Here is a 21,751-nt window from a genome sequence, read left to right as displayed (position 1 = left end):
TGTTCTTCAGCCATTGATGTCTTTTGCAAATATTTTTACAGGTTTGAAATTGCAGAGCACTTGTGTACAGGAATCTTCAACACAACAAAACATCAGTTTTTCTGTCTCTGTCTGGATATTTAAGCAGTGACCAAATATTTTCTTTGCAACGCCAACACATCTGTTGTCGATCCTTGGAGGTGAAGAAGTATCTCATCCCAGCTGGTAAATGTATTCTGTCTCTGAAATGAAGTTTTCTCTTTTTACTCTGTGAAATTCACTGGAACCGGGAACTGAGAACACACCAGCATTTGTTCACTGGAGATCAGTTCTCAACTGCACTGATTGTACAAGGCATTCAAACGTCTGACTTTCTGAATTCCCAGAGAATTGATCGTAGTGAGATATCATTCTCCTTCTCTCAGTGTGGGAAGAGATTCACTCACAGGCTACCCGCAGACACGCCAGTGAGTTCACAGTGGGGAGAAGCCATTCACCCGCTCTGTGTGAGGGAGGGGAACCACTCAGTCATCCAGTAATGAAGATACATCAGCAAATTCACACCATAGTGAGATGCTACACCTGTTCTGCAAGTGGGAAGCCATTCTGTTATTGATGCTAAAGGTATATCAGAAAATTTACCAGTGAGAGGACATTGACCTGCTCGGACGGTGGGAAGGCATTCACACACTCAACCACAACACAGTGACACCAGCGAGTTCACACTGGGGAGAAGCCATTCACCTGCTCTGAATGTGGGGAAGGGTTCACTCAATCATATCAACTGAATGAACACCAGCGAGTTCACACTGAAAAGATGCCGTTCACCTGCTCAGACTGTGGGAAGGGATTCACTCACTCCTCCAAACTACAGAGACACCAGCGAGTTCACACCGGGGAGAAGCCATTCACCTGCTCAGACTGTGGGAAGGGATTCGCTCAATCGTCCAACCTACAGACCCACCAGCGAGTTCACACTGGGGAGAAGCCATTCACCTGCTCAGACTGTGGGAAAAGATTCATTCAGTCAAATCACCTGCTACAACATCAGCTAGTTCACACTGGGGAGAGACCATTCACTTGTTCAGACTGTGGGAAGAGTTTCCTTCAGTCATCTGACCTACTGACACACCAGCGAGTTCACACTGGGGAGAGGCCATTCACCTGCTCTAAATGTGGAAAGGTATTTGCTCGGTCATCTGTACTGAAGGAGCATCAGCGAGTTCACACTGGGGAGAAGCCGTTCACTTGCTCTGAATGTGGAAAGGTATTTGCTCGGTCATCTCAGCTCTTGAGACACCAGCAAATCCACTCTGGGGTGAAACCATTCCTCTGCTCAGAATGTGGGAAGAGATTCACCGATGCAGCTCAGCTGAAAGATCATCAGTTTGTTCACACTCTGGAGAGGCCATTCACCTGCTCAGACTGTGGGAAAGGATTCACTCGGCGTTCTCGACTACTGACACACCAGTTAGATCACACTGGGGAGAAACCATTCATCTGCTCAGAATGTGGGAAGAGATTCACCCATTCCGCTCAACTGAAGGAACATCAGCGACTTCACACTGGGGAATGGCCATTCACCTGCTCTGAATGTGGGAAGGGATTCACTTGGTCATCTCGACTGAAGGTGCATCAGCGAGTTCACACTGGGGAGAAACCTTTCAGCTGCTCTGAATGTGGGAAGGGATTCATTCAGTCATCCAAACTTGTGAGCCACTACCGAATTCACACTGGGAAGAAACTGTTCACCTGCTCCGATTGTGGGAAGGAATTCACTCGGTTGTCTGAGTTTAAAATACATCAGCGAATTCACACTGGGGGATGCCACTCTCCTGTTCTGAATGTGGGAAAGGATTCACTCAGTCAACTCAATTAAGACTATAAGATATAGGAGCAGAGGTCGGCTATTCGGCCTTTCGAGGCTGCTCCGCCATTCAGTCATGGGCTGATCCAATTCTCCAGTCATCCCCACTCCCCTGTCTTCTCCCCAAACCCTTTGATCCCCTGGCTAATCAAGAACCCATCTCTCTCTGTCTTAAGTGCACCCAATGACTTGCCCTCCGCAATTGCATGTGGCAACAAATTCCACAAATTTACCACCCTCTGACTAAAGTAAGTTCTCCTCATCTCTTTTCTAAATGGATGACCTTCGATCCTGAAGTTGTGCTCTCTTGTCCTAGATTCACCTACCATGGGAAATAACTTTCGCATATTTAATCTGTTCAGAGCTTTTAACATGCAGAATGTTTAAATGAGATTCCCCTCACGACCCCAGCCCCCATTCTCCTGAACTCCAGGGAATACAGCCCAAGTGAAGCCAGATGCTTCTGTTATGTGTAACACGCTGTGAGGTTTCACTGCTAATGTAATGGCTTCTTTGTAATGTTCACTGCTGAAGTAACAGTTTCTCTGCAGCAGCAATGTTCGTGTTATGGCTGGAGATAACACGACTGTGGGATGCATGTCAGCCAATCAGGATTTTGTTGCTCTGTTTCGTGAATCTAGGAGCGTTGATTTTGTCAGAGAGAGAGATGGAGAGAGAAGACGCGAATGGAGAGATTTGCTAGACTGCCGGAGAGGGTGGACTCGGAGCGCGGGTCCGAAGGGCAGTGACGATCGGAGGAGGCCGATGGGGACCGATCAGCCTATCAGTGAGCTCCACTTTTGCGCACAGACTGTTTAATAAGATCGCACCCTTTATTCAATTTTGTTTCTCTACTAACCATACAGTCAAAGTAAGAGTTATGAAGCTTAATCATTTAATCGCAAAGTGTGTTCTGTTTCTTATTTCTGGGCACTAATTTGTAACAGGGTACACATCGGGCAGCATCCATCCAAACGACATTTCTTCAGTTTGGCCGGGAAGGGGGTTATCACCCCCTAGATTAAGCCGCTAGGCAAAGCGAGAATTACAATTGTGGGGGCTACGTTCGGGATTGATTCTGTTGGATGCTGTGTAATTACCCTGAGAAATGAACCAGTGGGGCAGATATTTGTACTCCGGATGAATTGTTAATTCCACTGTTAGGTTCTGTTGAAGTTGCGATTGTGAGCGGAGACTTGATAAAATGGCGGATGCTGCTCTTGTTCTCATGCAGACCAGCGCTGAGGGAGCTGGAGGCGGAGATTTCAAAGACGGGTTTCTATCATTTCTGTGGAGTGAGGGGAAAGAGTGGTCGGAGTTGGAAGATCTAATTAGTCCACGTACCCCGGTGGAGAGTGAGAATTCTGAGGTAGTAGCCGCCCTTACTTCTCTGGCGAATAAATGGAAAAATCAGATTCCAAGTCGCAGCTATGGCAGGCTCCACCTATTCTCTGGAATAACACCCACACCTAAAGGGGAGGAGGAGTATGAGACGTGGGCGGAACGGACCTCTCAGTTGTTCGATGAGTGGCAGTGCTCGGATGATGAAAAGCGACAGCGATTGGTTGAAAGTTTGAATGGGCGGGCCGTTGACGAGAGAGCTGTCAGGTTGCATTACCCCGTAGCGACAGCTGTCAGTTATCAACAAGCACTGGGCAATGATTTTGATCCGACTGGAAGCCCAGTGGAGCTCCTGGTGGGGTTTCAAAGCATGCGTCAGGAGCAGGGGGAGAAGGTTTCTGCTTTTATTTTACGACTAGAGAGGCAGCTAAACTGCTTGCGGCACAGAGGGGTCATTCAGGCGGCTGAGGTGGATCGGTTAAGAATGGACCAGATAGCCATGACCCGATTGCGTGGGGTCTCTGACAGTCTCGTACGACGCATCCCCTCCATCTTTTGTTAAGCTGATCAGAGAGGTACGGGAAGAGGAGAACGCGGCGGAAGCACGGGAGGACTCAGTCAGCAGGGTACAGTCCTCAGTAGTGTCTCCTGCGGTGAAGTGACCACAGATAGCCTACCCCGGGGAGCGGTAGAAGAGATTGTGGCAGAGTTGAGAACGGAGATACGTCGGTTGTTATCAGTCGGTGTGACCCCCCCCCCCCCCATATGTTGGGGCTGTTGTGGGCGGGGGGGGGGCTACAGATTCCCCAAGGGGATGAACAGTGCGGAGGGCTGCTGGCAGCAGGTCTCACGCCAGAAGGAGAGTGAGCCCCCGGGTACCTCAGCAGGGAGAGTCGTTGGGGAAACCTAGAGGGGACCCAGTGAGGGAACGGCCTGGTGTCTCTGGGGGAACACGTTCCCAGCAATGTACCAAGGTACTCCCGAAAGTAAAAGACCCTATTCCTGAAGGCTTAGTGGGACCACACTCCAGTGTGTCGCTGCGGATAGAGAGTATTTACGCTAAAGCCATATTCGACACGGGGTCGCAGGTCACGTTACTGTACCATTCGTTTTACAACCGGTATCTGAAGCATTTAGCCTTGACACCATTCAGTGCACTGGAGATTTCGGGGATCAGTGCTGGTGATTATCCATACGACGGTTATTTGTCAGTGAAACTGGAGTTCTCGGAGGCCGATGTGGGAGTGTCTGAGGGGCTTGATATAGAGGTGCTGGTTTCCCTGTTAAGAAGAGCTGCGTTTCAATTCTGGTGGGGACCAACATCCCTCTGGTGAGGAGGCTCATGGGGGCCTGTAAGGAGAAGGCGGGTGAGAGATTTTTGGGGACCCTGTCCGTGCTCCCAGTGTATCAAGGTGATCTTGAGGAAGTGCGTGGCAGCATTGGGCTGGATACCAAATTTAAACGAGGGACCGTGTGGTTCACCCAGTCGAAACCAATGGTGGTATGGCCCGGGGAGGTAGCGAGAGTGATGGAGACCCACCATATTTCCCGGAATGCCTGAGGGAGAAACCCTCTTAGTGGACGCTCTGGAGAACCACAAGGGGGTGTCGGGGTTTCTGGCTGGGGTGCTGGTGAGGCCCGAATTGCAGAAGCCCTCGCTTGTACAGGCGAGCAGGATGGCAGTGATGGTCAGGAACACTACGAAGAGGGAGGTCACCTTCAAGCGGGGGATGCCCCTGGCGCATTTGTTCCCGGTGACGGTAATGTTTAGCGCCCCCGTGAGGCACTCCGGGGAGAAACTATTGGAAAAGCGGGGAAAGTTGACCGCTGAGTCATTCAACTTCGGGGACTCCCCGGTGCCGCCGGGTTGGAAAAGGAGGCTGGTAGAGAAGATGTTGAAATTGGAAGGCGTATTTTCCATTGTTGAGTTTGATGTGGGTTGTTCCAAGAGCACGCGTCACAGTATCCGGGTGACCGAGGACACCCCGTTCAGAGAGAGATCGCGGCGACTAGCAGACGTGGAAGACGTATAGCAGCATTTGTGTAAGTTGAAGGAAGCTGGGATCATCACTGAGTCCCAAAGCCCCTATGCGTCCCCAATAGTCGTAGCCTGGAAGAAGAACGGGAAGGTACGCATGTGTGTGGACTATAGGACTCTGAACAGGCGCACCTTCCCTGACCAGTATACGGTTCCAAGGCTCGAAGACGCGCTGGCCTGTCTGAGTGGTGCAAAGTGGTTTGGTGTGCTGGATTTGAAGTGTGGATATTACCAGATCCCCATGAGTGAGGCCGACAAATAGAAAACGGCATTTATATGTCCCCTGGGATGCTAACAGTTTGAAAGGCGCCCCAGGGCATATCGGGAGCCCCTGCAAACTTCCAGCGGGTCATGGAGAAGACGGTGGGGGATATGAACTTGCTTGAGGTGTTGGTGTATTTGGATGACTTCATAGTATTTGGATCCACCTTGGAAGAACACGAAGCGAACCTGCTGAAGCTGCTCGGCCGCCTGAAAGATGAAGGGTTAAAACTTTCCCTGGACAAGTGCCAGTTCTGTAAAACGTCTGTTATCTAAGTCAGACACATAATCTCACCGATGGAGTAGGGACAGACCATGTTAAGATAGAAGCGGTGACCACTTGGCCAAGGCCCCAGACTGTCAGCGCCCTGCGCTCGTTCCTGGGGTCTGTGGTTATTATCGGAGATTCCTGACGGGTTACGCCAAAGTGAATCACTCCTTGAATCAGCTTCTATGTGGTTACCCTCCCCTGGGGAAGAAAGGGAGCGGGGAAAGGACAGGAGGGTGGAGAATATCTAAACCCGTCGGAGCCGTTTGGGCAGAGGTGGGATGTAAAATGTGAGGAAGCTTCTCAGTCGCTGAAGGAGCTGCTGACCCAGGCGCCGGTGCTGGCTTTTGCGGACCCCCGATTGCCGTAAGTACTGCACACAGATGCCATCCGAGAGGGTTTAGGGAGCGTCCTGTATCAGGATCAGGGCACCGGGTTGAGGCCTGTGGTGTTTGTCAGCCGGAGTTTGTTGCTGTACGAGTGAAACGATCCCACGCACAAGTCGGAATTCCTGCCGTTGAAATGGGCGGTGGTGGATAAGCTGAGTGACTGACTGTACGAGGCCAAGTTTGAGGTGAGGACGGACAACAACCCCCGAACTTATATCCTGACCTCGGGGAAACTGGATGTGACAGGCCATCGGTGGTTGGCAGCGTTGTCTGCCTGTGATTTCAGCCTGAAGCACCGGCCGGGGAGCCGGAACATTGATGCGGATGCTTTGTCCCGACAGGTACATGAGGGACTGGACAGGGACGAGGAGGGGGAGAGCGTTCCTGCCCCTGGGGTGACGGGTACTTGAGGGACTGGACAGGGACGAGGAGGGGGAGAGCGTTCCTGCCCCTGGGGTGACGGGTACATGAGGGGCTGGACAGAGACGAGGAGGGGGAGAGCGTTCCTGCCCCTAGGGTGACAGGTACATGAGGGACTAGACAGGGACGAGGAGGGGGAGAGCGTTCCTGCCCCTGGGGTGACAGGTACATGAGGGACTGGACAGGGACGAGGAGGGGGAGAGCGTTCCTGCCCCTGGGGTGACGGCCCTGTGTCAGTTTGCCATCACCGTGAAGGCAGAGGAAAAGGAGCGGCCGGATCGAGCAGCGGATCAATGGGCGGCTTCCGATGACGTCATTCCCCAGGTTCACTGTGACCTCACTGCTGCCGGAATTGAGTTCTGGGGAAGTGGCGGCTGCTCAGCGGGATGACCCGGGCAGTGGCACTATTTGGTCCGCGGTAGAAAATTGAGACATGGCTCAGACAGAGAAGAGAAAACACGCTTCGGTGCCTCCATTACTGAAAGAGTGGCCTCGATTGGAGTTGAAGAGCCAGATCTTATCCCGGGTCACGTCATGACAGGTCCGACCCGGCGTTGCCAGCTGGTTCTACTTGAGAGGTATCGGAGGATTGCGTTGCAGTCACTTCATGATGATTCTGAATATCTGGGGGTGAAGAAGACCTATGGATTGCTCAGCGACCGGTTTTACTGGCCCCGAATGAAGTCGGAGGTTGAAGAATACTGCAAGTCGTGCATTCGCTGCATACGCCGGAAGACACTGCCTACGCGGGCAGCTCCTTTGTCCCACTTACAGAGCGCATGGCCCCTGGACCTGGTGTGTATAGATTTCCTGTCCATAGAACCCGATGCCAGCAACACGGCGAATGTCTTAGTCATCACTGACCACTACACCAGATATGCTCAGGCTTTTCCTACCTAGGACCAGAGGGCGACTACGGTGGCAAAAGTGTTGTGGGAGAAGTATTTCGTTCATTATGGCCTCCCCAGGCGGATACATAGTGACCAGGGACGGGACTTCGAGAGCAGACTCATCTATGAGTCACTGGGCATGCTTGGAGTTGAGAAGTCGAGGACCACGCTCTATCACGCGCAGGGCGATCCCCAGCCTGAGGGGTTTAATAGGACCTTGCTGGACGTACTCGGGACCATGGAGATCAGCAAGAAGAGCAGGTGGAGTCAATATATTGTGCATCTGGTTCACTGTTACAACTGTACACGAAATGAAGCTACTGGGTACTCGCCATGTTATCTGATGTTTGAGCGCGAGGCGAGGTTGCCCATTGACCCTTGTTTTGGGACTGATGAAGGTGACTTACCACCGAACCCTTATCTGAAGTATTTGTGTGATATGAGGACTGAGCTCAAAAGCGCTTATGAATTGGCTGGGGCTGCAGCCGCCAAGCAGAATCGAGGAAATAAGAGGAGGTATGATCAGAAAGTGAGGTTCTCCCAACTCCTGCCGGGAGACCGAGTCCTCATAAGGAATTTGGGGCTACCTGGAAAGTACAAGTTAGCTAACTGCTGGGCGGCCACACCTTATGTGGTGGAGAGTCAGATGCCAAACCTACCGATTTTCCAGGTGAAACGAGAAGGGGCCTGTCAAGATTCTTCATCGGAACCACCTGCTGCCCCTGGGACAAGAGGTGCAGGTTGACCCAGAGCCCGACTTGGAGCCTACACCTAGTAAGAGGACTCTGCGAAAACGCAGGGCAACTGCAGGGCCCACAGCGGGATAGGCTGGGCCGGGCCGCGCCCATGAGAGGGAAGCTGAATCGGAGGATGATTATCTGGATGTGAGGTACATGCTACCTTTCGCTAACTCCCCATTGATTGAGGAAGAAAGCCCCGGCCCCTTCCCCCCTGAGTCAGGTGAGGTGGAGGGGGTGGGTGAGTTGTGGGCAGCCTGGGTTACAGCAGGACATTGAAGGAGAGAAAGCGGGGCCTGGACACGGGACAGAGGGCTCCGGGTTGCGGGGGTGGGGGTGGGGGAGGACTCGGCAAGCAGACACGAAGTGTCACCAGTAGCGTCTGAGTCTGAAGAGTTAGGTGAGGGGGTACGGATGTGTAGACCACTGTAGGTTGGCCTACGTAGCGCCTGGGGAACAGTGCGTGATCTCTGCTGTTGTGGCCGCACTGGCTTGTGCTCAGGACGCGGCTTTATTCATGAACTGAAGCACCGACGTGACCCGATATTTCACCGCGCCTATCAGCCGCTCCCTGAATTTCGACTGAGTCACCGTGTAAATAAATGTATTCGTGCAGCAGCTGAAAATACTCAGCCAAACTCCGACGCAGTGAAAGATCCATTCAGAATCATTGAAATCAGATCCTCTTTCTGCCACCTGATAGTATATGACATTTACAACGTATGCCATCCACAGGACAATGAAGCTGCCGGAGAGGGTGAAGAGTAAAACCACAGACCTCCTCCTGCTCTCCATCTCCGGGTCACTGCGGTTCTCCCCCTTGCTCTGACCCTTCAGCCCCTTACGGACCCGACTGGCCACTAAAATGTGCCTGACTGTCAGAGCGTTGAGCAGCAGGATCCCAGCGAAAGGGAGGAGCGGAGTTAAAACCGTATCGAGCCAGTCATGTCCCACCCACCCGGGGTCAGTGAAATAATTTTCCTTGATTCTGCAAAACCACGGTACATTGTCAATGATCACGCTGTGTTCAAACGTGAAATATCGTGGAATGTTTTTCAGACAAGACAGTACGCCGGTTGTTGTCAGAACCACAGCCGCAGTTTTCCAGGTGCAATATTTTGCTTTCAGCTTCTGGCAGCAAATGGCGACAAAACGATCAAAGGTGAAAGTGACAGTGAACCAGACAGAACAGTCTGTGGCTGCGTGCGTCAGTGAATTGATAACACTGCACACAGGGGTGATGTCCAGGAAATTCCACGGAAAGTAATCCCAATTGATTCGAGACAAAATGACCTCGGTGACAATGGTGAGTAGATCCGCCGCTGCCATGGCCACCAGGTAGCGAGTGGTGCAGGTAGAGAGGCCGCAGTTTCCCCGGGACAGGAGCACAATCGCTACTAAATTCACTGGGGAGAAAGAGAGGGGGGGGGGGATGGGAGAGACAGAGGATAGACACTGCCATTACTGAACACATTCTCCAGGAATTAACACGGGATTTTGCTTCAGCTGAAGAGAAAGAGTGCTAGAGCCTGTGAGCGGCTGCTGATCTAAGATCGGACACGGGTCACACTGTCTTTGACCTCCTTTTTTCAGTATGAAGATACGACGATGTGTGGACAATCGTCGGCGATAAAAACGAGCTGAGTGAACAATAACGATCGGTGCTGATCCCGATTCCAGTCACTGACGGGGCCGGTTTCACTGACTTAACCGTGACTGACAACGCCTCCCGAAGCTCAGCTTCTGATGGGGCCGAGAAGGGACACAGAGGGGAGCAACACACAAAATACTGGCGGGATCCAGCAGGTCAGGCAGCTTACATGGAATTGAACAAACTATCGTTTCGGGGCGAAACAGTGCCCCAATTTACAACGCGTCTCAGAGGGAAAGCCGAAACAATTTAGTAACCAGAGAGCACTACACCGGATAATTTTGAAAACGAAGCTTTTTATCTTCGTTTTGACCTTCTGTCCACACTGAAACGGCGTTTTCATCCCCCGAAAACGGAGATTTTCAGAAACACTCTCCAGAGTTAATAAATCTGAAAACGTCTAATATCCGGCGTAGTGTGCACGGGGTAAACGGAGAGATTTAAAAACGCTGTCATGACCACACCAGAACAACACTGTTTCTTTCCCTGCTTCTGTTTGGTACTGCGCAAGCTGTTATAACGCGCAGTCGGTGTGAACGGCGTGAGAGTTAAATTGTAAAGTGAGTTTTTTTGACTTTAAAAACGCTGTCATGAAGTGCCGGAACGGATGTTCGTTGTTTTCTTGAACGCAGCCACCTAACAATTTCAGAACAGACGGACGAGACTGAAGCCAGGAGAGTTAGAAATGTACTCACCAAATACTTTGACCCATAGCTTACTGAATAAATAAGTATACTCCCTTTGCCCTGTTTCTGTCCTTGCTTTTATGAAGGTGGTTCACCTATTTTTGCAAGTACTTCTCTGACAATAGATGCGTAACAGCCTAATGTAACATTGTATGGAAATACAAGACAACACTGATGCAGACGTTTTATACATTTAACAAGGTGCTTTATTAATGCAACAGAGTTAGTCAGTTTTTCAATGTTCGTCGTCAGCTGGGTCATACTGTCGGTTGCCTCCATACGCTCCAGTATTTGTTGTTTTTCTTTTCAGTTTTAGGTCCTCCTGCGCGAGAGCCAAGAGCAATTTCTTTAAACTTTTTTTTTCTAGTCTGTAACTGTACAAACGCGCACCAAGTATAGCATTTCCTCTTCTCTTGTTTTCTATGTGTCCCACACATGCCCAGTAGGAGGAGATTCGCCCAAATATCTGCCTAATGTGGAAGGAGATATTTTGAAAAACGCTTAGTGTGGACGCCTGCCGTTTTTACTCGAAACCGGCGTTTTCAAAATTATCCGGCGTAGCGAGGACGTAGACTAATGGATTAATTTTACAGCACAGTTCAATTCGATAACTCTCGTCAGCATATCTATGGACACTGGTGGTTATCTGTGACAGACTCCACCTGGAGACGTGAAACACTGGACCAGGGGTTTTCTCTGAATAATAACTCAGAGCAAGTGAACTTCACAATGTAAACCCATCCCAGTCACCCCTTCACGGAGAGCCTCCGTTCCCCAGCTGTGGGACAACTCTGGACAAGGTCCCATTAAAAGATTCCCCGTTACACCGTCCAGGAGAGCTGCCCGCCCCGGTACTGAGACAAATCTGGACAAGAGAACGTTAAAGGCAAGAACAAAGTCCAAGTCGATCCCCTGAGTTAGAGGAGAGACCGGGGATTCGTTCATCTTGTCATTACATATAAAACAATCAGGATATTGAATTGACAGGATAAATATCTTAGACGGATATGTATGCAAAGATCATCAACTTGGAAGCTTGTTCATTGATTATAAACAGGTTCACACCGGTTAACACACGGAAATACCAAACATAAACTGCTCTGCTCACTCACCAGGAACTCCAGTGACGGCAATGAGCAGGTACAATATTCTCTGCACACTGTAGTACCGTTTCAACATTGCCGACATTTCCCCTGCGCAGCAATGTGTCCCCCTGTGCCTCAGGCGGTCTATTGGAATGAAATGTTGAAGCACCACATGTCCCGGGTTTATAAACACCATCTAGCGACCCCACAGGGACAGACTTCAACATATTGTATAATAAAACTCCTTAACTTATTTAGAAACCTATTACATCAGACAGGTGCCATCCCCGCGGTGACGGGTTGTGATTAATTTAGTGAATTAATTTTTAGACCAGCTGTGTGAGTAAATTTGTCCCAATAACGGCATCAGAACCTTAGAGGTGTCTTATCAATAGCATTTGCTTCCATTGTAGATATGTACTTCAGAGTAATCATTTATCAAATACAGAATATTGAAATTAAGTCTGTGAAATTGTATTGAATCGCCCACTATTGCCATTCTCGTCAACGGTATAAACTCTTGATGTAGTTGGGGTTTTTGGAGATTCTACCAAAAGGGTCCTTTGTAAGATACAGTCTCTGTGTGTGGCGACATGAATGAACACTTGTTGGGGTCCTGACGAAGGGTCTCGGCCTGAAACGTCGACTGTACCTCTTCCTAGAGATGCTGCCTGGCCTGCTGCGTTCACCAGCAACTTTGATGTGTGTTGCTTGAATTTCCAGCATCTGCAGAATTCCTGTTGTTGTTGTTGAACACTTGTTGGGGCCTTGTTTTGGACCTACCACTTACCTAACGCATGGCCGTAAAACTCAACAGTCCAGTGGTGGTGGGGTGAGAATGTGTTAATCATATCACCGCACATATGTCAAAGAACATGGCGATGAGCTGGAGAGGTAGATAAGAAACCGCCGTCATGTGTGTGTGTGTGCGTGTGTTTATCTGTCTGTCTGTGTGCGCGAGTGTCTGTGTGTGTGTGTGTGTGTGTGTGTCTGTGTGTGTGTGTGTGTGTGTGTGTGTGTGTGTGTGTGTGTGTGTGTGTGTTTATCTGTCTGTGTGCGCGAGTGCCTGTGTGTGTGCTTTCATGCACTTTCAAATCTTGTGCATCCCCAAATCTGTGCGTACCCCCAGAACGCTGCAACCCCCACATTCAAATTCGATTCTCCAAGTAAGAGTGATTTCAAACACTTCACAAAGTGGCTGACTGAACCATAAAATATCAACAAAGGTCAAAATTCAAATTGCATTTGCTGTTAATGTTTCTACAAATGAAAGAACCTTCAGATTCGTCACAGCTCCAAATCAGCAGGCACACCCACATGCACATTGCATTATTCCAGATCCTCACGCACCCCAAATTCCGTGTGCACACCATATTCCCGGATAAACTCCTAAATCTACGGTGATTCCCAAATCTGTGTGCACCCCCAAATTACCAGACACCCTAAAACGTTGACACCAAAACAGACACACGTCAAATCGGTGCGCATCTGCAAGTCCGCCGGCAATGTCTGTGCAGCCTTCTATTTGCCAAAACCTCCACATCTGCGCAATCCCGAGATCCGCGTGCACTCCCATGTTCGCGGACTCACCCCTAAATCAGTACACTTCTAAAAATCTGTGTGCACCTCCAAATCCACAGACACTCCATATCGGCTGGCGTCACCAAATTAGTTTGTACCCCCAAAACGCCTAAACTTCACCACATCTGCATTCGCCGCTAAATTCGTGTTCATCGGCATATTCTTAACATCCTCCTATATCAGAGCGCATTCCCAAATCCGTATGGACCGCCAAATCCGTGTGCGCCCGCAAATCAGTGCATGATCCCACATCATTGTGAACCCCAATTCCGTGTGCAACCTAAAACCGATGACTCGCAAACATGCAAATCAGTATCCTAGAGGAAGAATAATTTCAAACAGCTTGCAAAATAAATGCTCCTACCTTAAAACAAATAGGATGAAAAAAAGTTCAACGTTTAATGACATCCTACATCTGTCGACACACCAAAGTCACACACATCCTTCGATTCTTCCTAGATTAGTGCACATCTCCAAATCCATGCTCAGTCCCTTAAAATGCAAGGCTAAATTCAAAGTTAAGGACACCCCAAATCCAGGTGCATCAACAAGTCTACCAATACACACAAAACTGTGTACAACCGCAAATCGGTGTGTACACCAAGATGCATATGTACTTGCATGGAACATCCAAATTCACTGACACCTCGAAATCTGTGTGCAGCTCTAAACTTAGGAACGCTCCCAAATCTGTGCGCGCCCCCAAATCCATGTGCAAACCCTTGAACTATCGAACCCCATGTTTGCAGACACATCCCGAGATGTGCACGCATCCCCAAATCGATATGTAGACGCAAATCCAACATCCAATGGGACCCATGAACACCCGAATCCAAGGCGACCTTGCTTCGTGGATGCAGAATATGCTTGCACAGAACAGGGAAAGAGTGGTTGTGGACGGGTCATATTCTGCATATAGGTCGGTGACCAGTAGTGTGCTTCAGGGATCTTTTCTGGGACCCATTCACTTGGCGATTATTATAAATTACATGAAATAAGGAAGTGGGGGACGTGTTAGTAAATGTGCTGATGCCACAAAGGATGTGGGTGCTGTGGATAGTGTGACTGGCTGTCAGAGGTTACAGCGGGAGATCGATAGGATACAAAACTGGCCTGAGAGGTGGCAGATGGAGTTCAACCCAGATAAATGTGAGGTGGTTCACTTTGGAAGGACAAATTTGACGCTAGAATGTACTATTAATGGGTAAGACTGTTGACAGTGTGGAGGATCAGAGGGATCTTGTGGTGCGAGTCCATAGAACACTCAAAGCTGCCGTGCAGGTTGACTGTGTGGTTAAGAAGGCACACGGTGCATTGGCTCTCATCAGCCGTGGGATTGAGTTTGAGAGCTCAGAGGTAATGTTGCAGCTATATAGGACCCTGGTCAGACCCCACTTGGAGTTCTCGTCACCTCATTACAGGAAGGATCTGGAAACTATAGAAAGGGAGCAGAGGAGATTTGCAGGGATATTGTCAGGATTACAGAGCATGCCCTCTGAGAATAGGTTGAGTGAACTTGGCCTTTTGTTCTTGGAGCCACGGAGGATGCGAGGTAATTGACAGAGGTGTATAAGGTGATGAGAGGCATTGATCGTGTGGATAGTCAGAGGCTTTTTCCAGTGTTGAAATGGCTAGGACGGGAGGGCACAGTTTTCAGGTGATTGGAAGTAGGTACAGAGGATTTTTTTTTAAAGCAGAGAGTGGTGAGTGCGTGTAACGGGCTGCCGGCGACGGTGGTAGAGACGGGTACGATAGGGTCTTTTAAGCGGCTCCTGGATGGGTACATGGAACTTAGAAAAATAGCGGGTAATAGAGGGTAAACTTAGGTAATTTCTAAAGTAAGTACATGATCGTCACAGCATCGTGGGCCGAAGAGCCAGTATTGCCCTGTAGGTTTTTCTGTGTGTCTACCCGCCCATATGTGTGAACCACAAATCCTCCGATCCTCCCAAACCTGCTCACACCCTCAAATACATGTCCCCAACCCCAAATTCATGCTCATTTTGAAAGCTGCTGACAGTCCCAAATCGACCCACATACCGATGTATGTGAACAACCCAGATCTGTGCGTACCCCAAATCCACAGCCACCTCCACATCCACATTAGAAAACCACAGAGGAAGAATCATTTCAAACAGCTCTCACAATAGCAACAAGCACCTTAAAACACAGCAAGATCAAAGTTCAAAGGTTAAACTATTTGTTTTAGAAGCATCCATAAATGAAACAACTTTGATATTCGCCAAACATGCACCTCAGAAACATGAAATACGTGTGAATCCCAAATCCTGAGCACTTCTAAATCCACCAACTCCCAAAATCCGTGCGTAACAACAAATCGAGGGACAATCTCAAGTCTGCGCACCTCCACAAATCCATCTGCACTCTCGAGTCAGTGTGTGCTCACAACTCCACCGACATCTCTATATGCGCTGACAAACGCCCCATATCCGCGCACATCCGCAAGTCACTGTGCACGCCCTCATTCGCCAAAATCCCCTACATCAGCGCAATCTTCAAATCTGTCTGCACCCCAAGTCTGTACGAATCTCTGAACCTGCCAGTCACGCCAAATGCACTCAGATGCCCAGATCGGTGCGCATCCAGACAGACTGACACCCGAAATGCACATTAGATTATCTCAGAACAGGAATCATTTCAAACCATTCACAAAACAGCTGCTTCCACCTTGAGTCAAACCTCAATATAGTTTAAATATCATTTGTTATTACAGTATCTATAAATGAAACAACCTTCAGATTCATCGCAACACCAAATCCACGGACACCTCAAATCCGTCGACACAACCAAATTTGTACGTAATCCCGTCCATGTGCCGACACACGCTAAAATCTGCGCGCATCCACAAATCCGTGAGCATCCTCAAATCTGTGTGCATCCCCATATCCAGACACCGAAAATCCATGTGCACCTCGATATCCACTCACACTCGGAAATATGTGCACAATTCTACATTCGGACGCACCTCCAACCCCGACAACATCTCAAATCCGCGTGCACTCCGTCATTAGCTGTCAAACGCCGAACTCTGCACATATCCCTAAACCCACATACAAGCTCCAAATCTGTGTGCATCCACAAATTGTCAGACACCCCGAAACCTGTGTGCACCTTCAAATAGCTCCGCATTCCCATGTTCGCCAACACATCCATATTTCTGCACACATCCCAAAATCCCTGTACCACCAAATCTGCAGATATCCCCAAATCATCAAACACTCCAAACCCATGTGAACCCCTAAATTCACTGACCCCGAGGTCCGCGCATATCCCCATATCCCTGCGCGCCCCAAATCCGTGTATGCACCCAAACCGCTGACACCCCCCGATGCATAATAGATGCCCCTGGAGCAAGGATCATTTCCAATAGTCAGAAATTTGCTGCCTCCACAGTCCGGGTCAAATTTGACCCGTTTTATTTGACAGCAGTAAAAACGCCCTAAATGCCAGTTTTAGCCGAAATTTGATGACTTTTCCTAAAGTGACCCAAAATACGCAAAAGTGAAAGTATTTAAAATTTTTATACTTTTGTACAGGTGCTCCAAGTTTTTGTACGTTGAGTCTGTTCCGGGTCAAATTTGACCTGTATCTATTGAAATAGATTTTAGATCTCTGAAACATTAATTAAATGATTAATCACCTTTTTTAAATATCAGATAGGCTATTTATACATTCTAAGTGAATCTGCGGTTCAAAATTCGGTAGAGACACTTGTTATGACCCGGACTGCACTGTGAATATCATCAGGTTGCCCAGTTTAAACTGATATCCCCAAATCCGTGTGCACACCCATATTCGCTGACAAACCCCCACATCAGCACGCATGCCCAAATCTGACGCACCTCGAAATCCACTGACATACCCAAGTGTGTGCGCAACTCAAATCTGCTTGTATCCCCAAATCCGTCCACACACCCAAGCCCGCTAACACCTCCAGATGAACAGTCGATTATCTGAGAGCAAAAATCATTTCAAATAGTTTCCAAAATAGCTGACTCCACCGGAAAAAAAATACTTGCAAGAAAAATTCAAAGTGCAGTTATTATTCAAGTATCTATAAATGAAACATCCTGAGATTCATCAACCGCACCCCCAAATCCAAAGATCCCCAAGTCCGTGGACAACCCCGTAATAGCTAACACACCCTAAATCAGCGCACATACCTAAATCCGTGTTCACCCCCAATTCAGTGTCCACACCAAAACCCGCTTCCGTCCACGCATGCACAGTAGATTATCCCAGAGCACGAATCAGTTCAAACAGTTCATAAAATAGCTGATTCTACCTTTAAAAAGTTAAAGGTTCTAAATACATTCATTATTAATGTGTGTTTGTGTCAGAGACCGGCTCGCAGACAGCGCTCGGTCTCTGTCGAGACGGCGTGGCAACGGAGAACACCTGGCTAATGTGGAAGAAACTTTTCAGAACACCAGAAGGATGTGTGTGTACTGCTTCGTGAACTGTCTCGCATCACATTGTTTGTAGGGGATACAGCAATATCACGGGTTTAATTCTGAACAGGGGAGAGCTCGGACAGTCTCTACTCAATACATTTGAGGAGGTTTGATGGGACATGAAAGACGGAACCTATGAGGAGCCTTTGCTGGCTCCCCTTCTGAACTCGTTGATCTCAGAAAAATGAGGGAACAACCCCGTTAGGGAGAAAGCAGATTTAAACGTATCGAATATTGAATGTAAGCAGAACAGAGTGAAGGCCAGGGGAGACAGATGTGAAAGTGTCGCTTTGCGTGTGTGTGTGTGTGTGTGTGTATGCATGTGGATGTTTGTATCTGTATGTTATTTTGCATCTTTGTATGTCTTTTTGTGTTTGTGTCTCTGAGTATTTGTCGGGTTTTTGGGTCTGTCTTTGCGTGTTACTGTCTGTGCGTTCCTATCTCTTTTTGTGGGTAGGGCCATTGTCTCTGCCTGCCCCTCCCTGACTAAACATGTGAACGTATGGCTCGAATTCATTTTATCCCCCTCGGTTCAGTCCAGTCCCATCTACCTCCGCGCTCCTGAGCACTTCGGCAACTTTAAAATCCCTGGCCCTGATCGTCTCATTTTGTCCATGGATTTCCAGTACCTATACAGTTCTATTCCCCATCAAGAAGGCTTTAAAACATAACCCTTCCCTCCCGACAACGGAGCCAACCAGTTCCCTTTCATCTACACTTTACCTGGAGTGAGAGAGCACAGCAACAAAGAAAATGAATCCCTTTGTCCATTTAGTACTTATCCAAACTTCTCTGCAATGCAATCAAACCCACATCGGCCGACCAGCTCTTCCCATGCCCGCAACACCCTCTGAGTCAAGGAAATCCCACTCAGAATTCACTTAGATATGTCATATTTCACCCTAAAACTGCGACCTCTAGTTCTAGTCTTTCCCAAACTCAGAGGGAAAATCCTGCCTGCATTTACCCTTTCTATAACACTCATAATTTTGTATGCCTATGAAATCTCCCATCGTTTTCGGACATTCTAGGGAGTAACGTCCTAACCTATTCAACATTTCACGACCACTCAGCTCTCCGATTCCCAATAAACGTACATATTATATTTTTTTCTCTGCAATCTTTCAAATTCATCGGCATTGTTTTCCTGGACACAAAAGCTGCTCAGTATACTCCATATTGGTCTCCACCAACGTATTATTCCACTTAATAATAACGTCCCATCTCCTGTACTCAGTACTTGCATTTATGAAGTCCAATGCGCCCAAAGATTCTTTTCGACCCTGTCTAGCTGTGGCGCCACGATCAAGTATTTATTAATCTGTGTTCCCAGGTCCCTTTGTTCTACCGATTCTCGGTGCCCTACTGCTCACCGTGTCTTCATGCACCCAGATTCCGTGTGCACCCCAAAATCCGTGCACACACCTAAACCCGCTGACAACCCGACATGCACATCAGGTTATCCCAGAGCAAGTATCATTTGAAACAGTTCACAAAATGGCTGCCTCCAGCTTAACAGATAGAAATAAACAAAAATCAAGTTCTGAATTGCATTCATTATTGAAGTATATATAAGGGAAACAACCATGATATTCGTCACAAACCCAAATCCTCCGACATCCCCAAATCGGCGCACGGTCCCAAATTTGTGCTCACTTCGATATTCGTCTACAGGACAACCAAGACTAAAACTGACAAAACCACATAATTATAACATATAGTTACAATAGTGCAAAGCAATACCGCAAATTTATAAAGAGCGGACCATGGGCACGGTAAAGAAAAGTCTCAAAGTCGCGATCGCCTCGCCATCTCACGCAGACGGTAGAAGGGAGAAACTCTCCCTAATATGAACATCCAAGCGCCGCAAACTTGCCGATGCAGCACCATCGGAAGCACCCGACCACAGCGAACTCTGAGTCCATCCGAAAACTTCAAGCCTCCGACCAGCCCTCCGACATAGCCTCTCCGATGCCGAGCGCTTCGACTCCACCCCGGCCGCCGAGCAACAAGCAAAGCCGAGTACTCGGGGCCTTCCCCTCCGGAGATTCTGGACCACACAGTAGCAGCAGCAGCAAAGCAAGCATTTCAGAAGTTTCACCATGTTCCCCCGTGCTCTCACGTCCGTCTCCATCAAATCAGGATTGTGCACTGCACCCTACTTGACAAATAACAGACATCACCACCGGAGAGGCCGCTGCGAGCTGCGTCGCGCCGCCATCTTCTCCTCCCTATTAGTGTTAATAGTTTTTTTTTGTTATTAGTTTCTTCAACTTCAGAAAAAAGGAAACGGGAAAATCTATGAGACGGGAAAAGATGAAATATGAGGGCAGACTAGCAAGTAATATAAGCAGCATACCAAGGGTGTTTTCAGTTCCTCACGCAGTAAAAGGGAGGTGAGAGTTGATATTGCACCACGGGGAAGTGATGCTGGTGAGCTAGTGATGTGGGACAAAGGAATGGCAGAGGAACTTACAGGACACTTCGCACCAGTCTTCATTGAGGAAGACACTAGCAGTGTGCCACTGGTGCAGGAACAGGAGTAAGTGCCTATATTATTACAAAGGAAAAACTGCTAGGCAAAATCAAAGATCTTAAAGTGGGTAAGTCATCTTGGCCAGATGGACTACATCCCAGAGTCCTGAGAGATGTTGCTCAAGAGCTAAATGGATGCGTTATTTATGACCTTTCAAGAATAACTTGATTCTGGCATGGTCCCGGAGCACTAGACAATTGTAAATTGCGCTCCTCAAGAAGGGATGAATGCAAAAGAAAGGAAATTATAGGCCAGTTACCCTAACGTCTGTTAATAAGTTTTCTATTATCTCTCTTCTCAGATCCTCAATTCCTTTATTTTTAAGTAAACTAATTGATAGTTTTGTCGTTAAATATATTTTCAGGATTTGGGTTCAATTTAGAAAATATTTTGGTTTATTGAAATTATCTTCAAGTCCCATTTTCTCTATCTTTTTTTTAAACCTTCTATGACTGATGCAATTTTCGAAGATTGGGATAGACTGGGTATTAAATGCCTCCAGCATTTGTTTGTGGAGGAAGTCGCTTTTCGTTTGAGCAGATGTCAGCTAAGTATAGCTTACCAAAAAGCCACTTTTTTCGATATTTGCAAATCAGAGAATTTATGCGATCTTAATTACATAGATTTCCTAAAAGTTCCTATAATAATTTATTAGATGTAATTTTTAAATTGAAACATCTTCATAATGAACCAATATCTAATATTTATTCTATGTTGTTGGGAAAGATAAACGTCCCTTTAGACAAAATTAAAAATCTCTGGGAACAAGACTTACAGATTTCAATTTCCAAGGAATCTTGGAATGAAATTTTAAAATTGATTAATACCTTATCGTTATGTGCCCGTCACTCTCTGCTACAATTTAAAGTGTTGCATCGGGGCCACATGACTAAAGATAAGCTGTCTCGATTTTATTTGGATATATCTCCGTATTGTGACAGATATAACAATGGAGAAGCTTCGCTAATTCATATGTTTTGGACATGTCCGAGTCTTGAAAAATATCGGAAGGAAGTATTCCAAACTTTTTCTGTACTTTTTAAAGTAAAATTTAAAACTAACCCTTTGACCGCATTATTCGGTATTGTTGGAGGAAAAGATATTCTTGTTGAGACACCTGACTTGCACCTGTTGGCATTTATTTCCTGTGGCTGGAAGGGCTTTGTTGTTCAGGGGGTAGGACTTTGCTCCGCCGACTCATGCTCAATGGTAAAATGATGTTATGTCATGCTTACATTTAGATAAGATTCGTTGTTAAATTTCTGAATCAAGACAAGACTTTCTAACATTGTGGGGACCAATTCTGAATTATTTTCAAAATCATTGTTTTGTTATTAAGTACGGATGTTGGCTAATGATATGTTTTAGTGTATGATAAGGATTTTTCCTTTTTTTCTTTCTTCACCGAATAGCTTTTTTTGGTAGTGGATATAGATTTTTTTGAATAATAAAAATATTATTTTTCAATATTACAATTTAAATTACATGAATATGGGGTTTCGACACTATAAGTGTGATTATAATAAACTGTATTCTGTACTCTGTGT

At 47.6% G+C, this 21,751-nt stretch overlaps 1 protein-coding gene across 1 annotated transcript in view; it reads left to right on the top strand.

Annotated features, from left to right (window-relative positions):
• The first annotated feature begins 796 nt into the window (after positions 1–796).
• The window catches only part of LOC140185253 (uncharacterized), a 122,188-nt gene continuing 101,233 nt past the window's right edge, over positions 797–21,751 (top strand). Inside the window, exon 1 of the mRNA XM_072238641.1 lies at positions 797–1,742. Within this exon, the coding sequence (XP_072094742.1) occupies positions 797–1,742 (946 nt within the window). The remainder of the gene's footprint in view (positions 1,743–21,751) is intronic.

This window comes from Mobula birostris, chromosome 20 (genome assembly GCF_030028105.1).
Source record: "Mobula birostris isolate sMobBir1 chromosome 20, sMobBir1.hap1, whole genome shotgun sequence".
NCBI classification, from domain to species: Eukaryota; Metazoa; Chordata; class Chondrichthyes; order Myliobatiformes; family Myliobatidae; genus Mobula; species Mobula birostris.
This window is presented reverse-complemented; position numbering and strand designations above follow the sequence as displayed.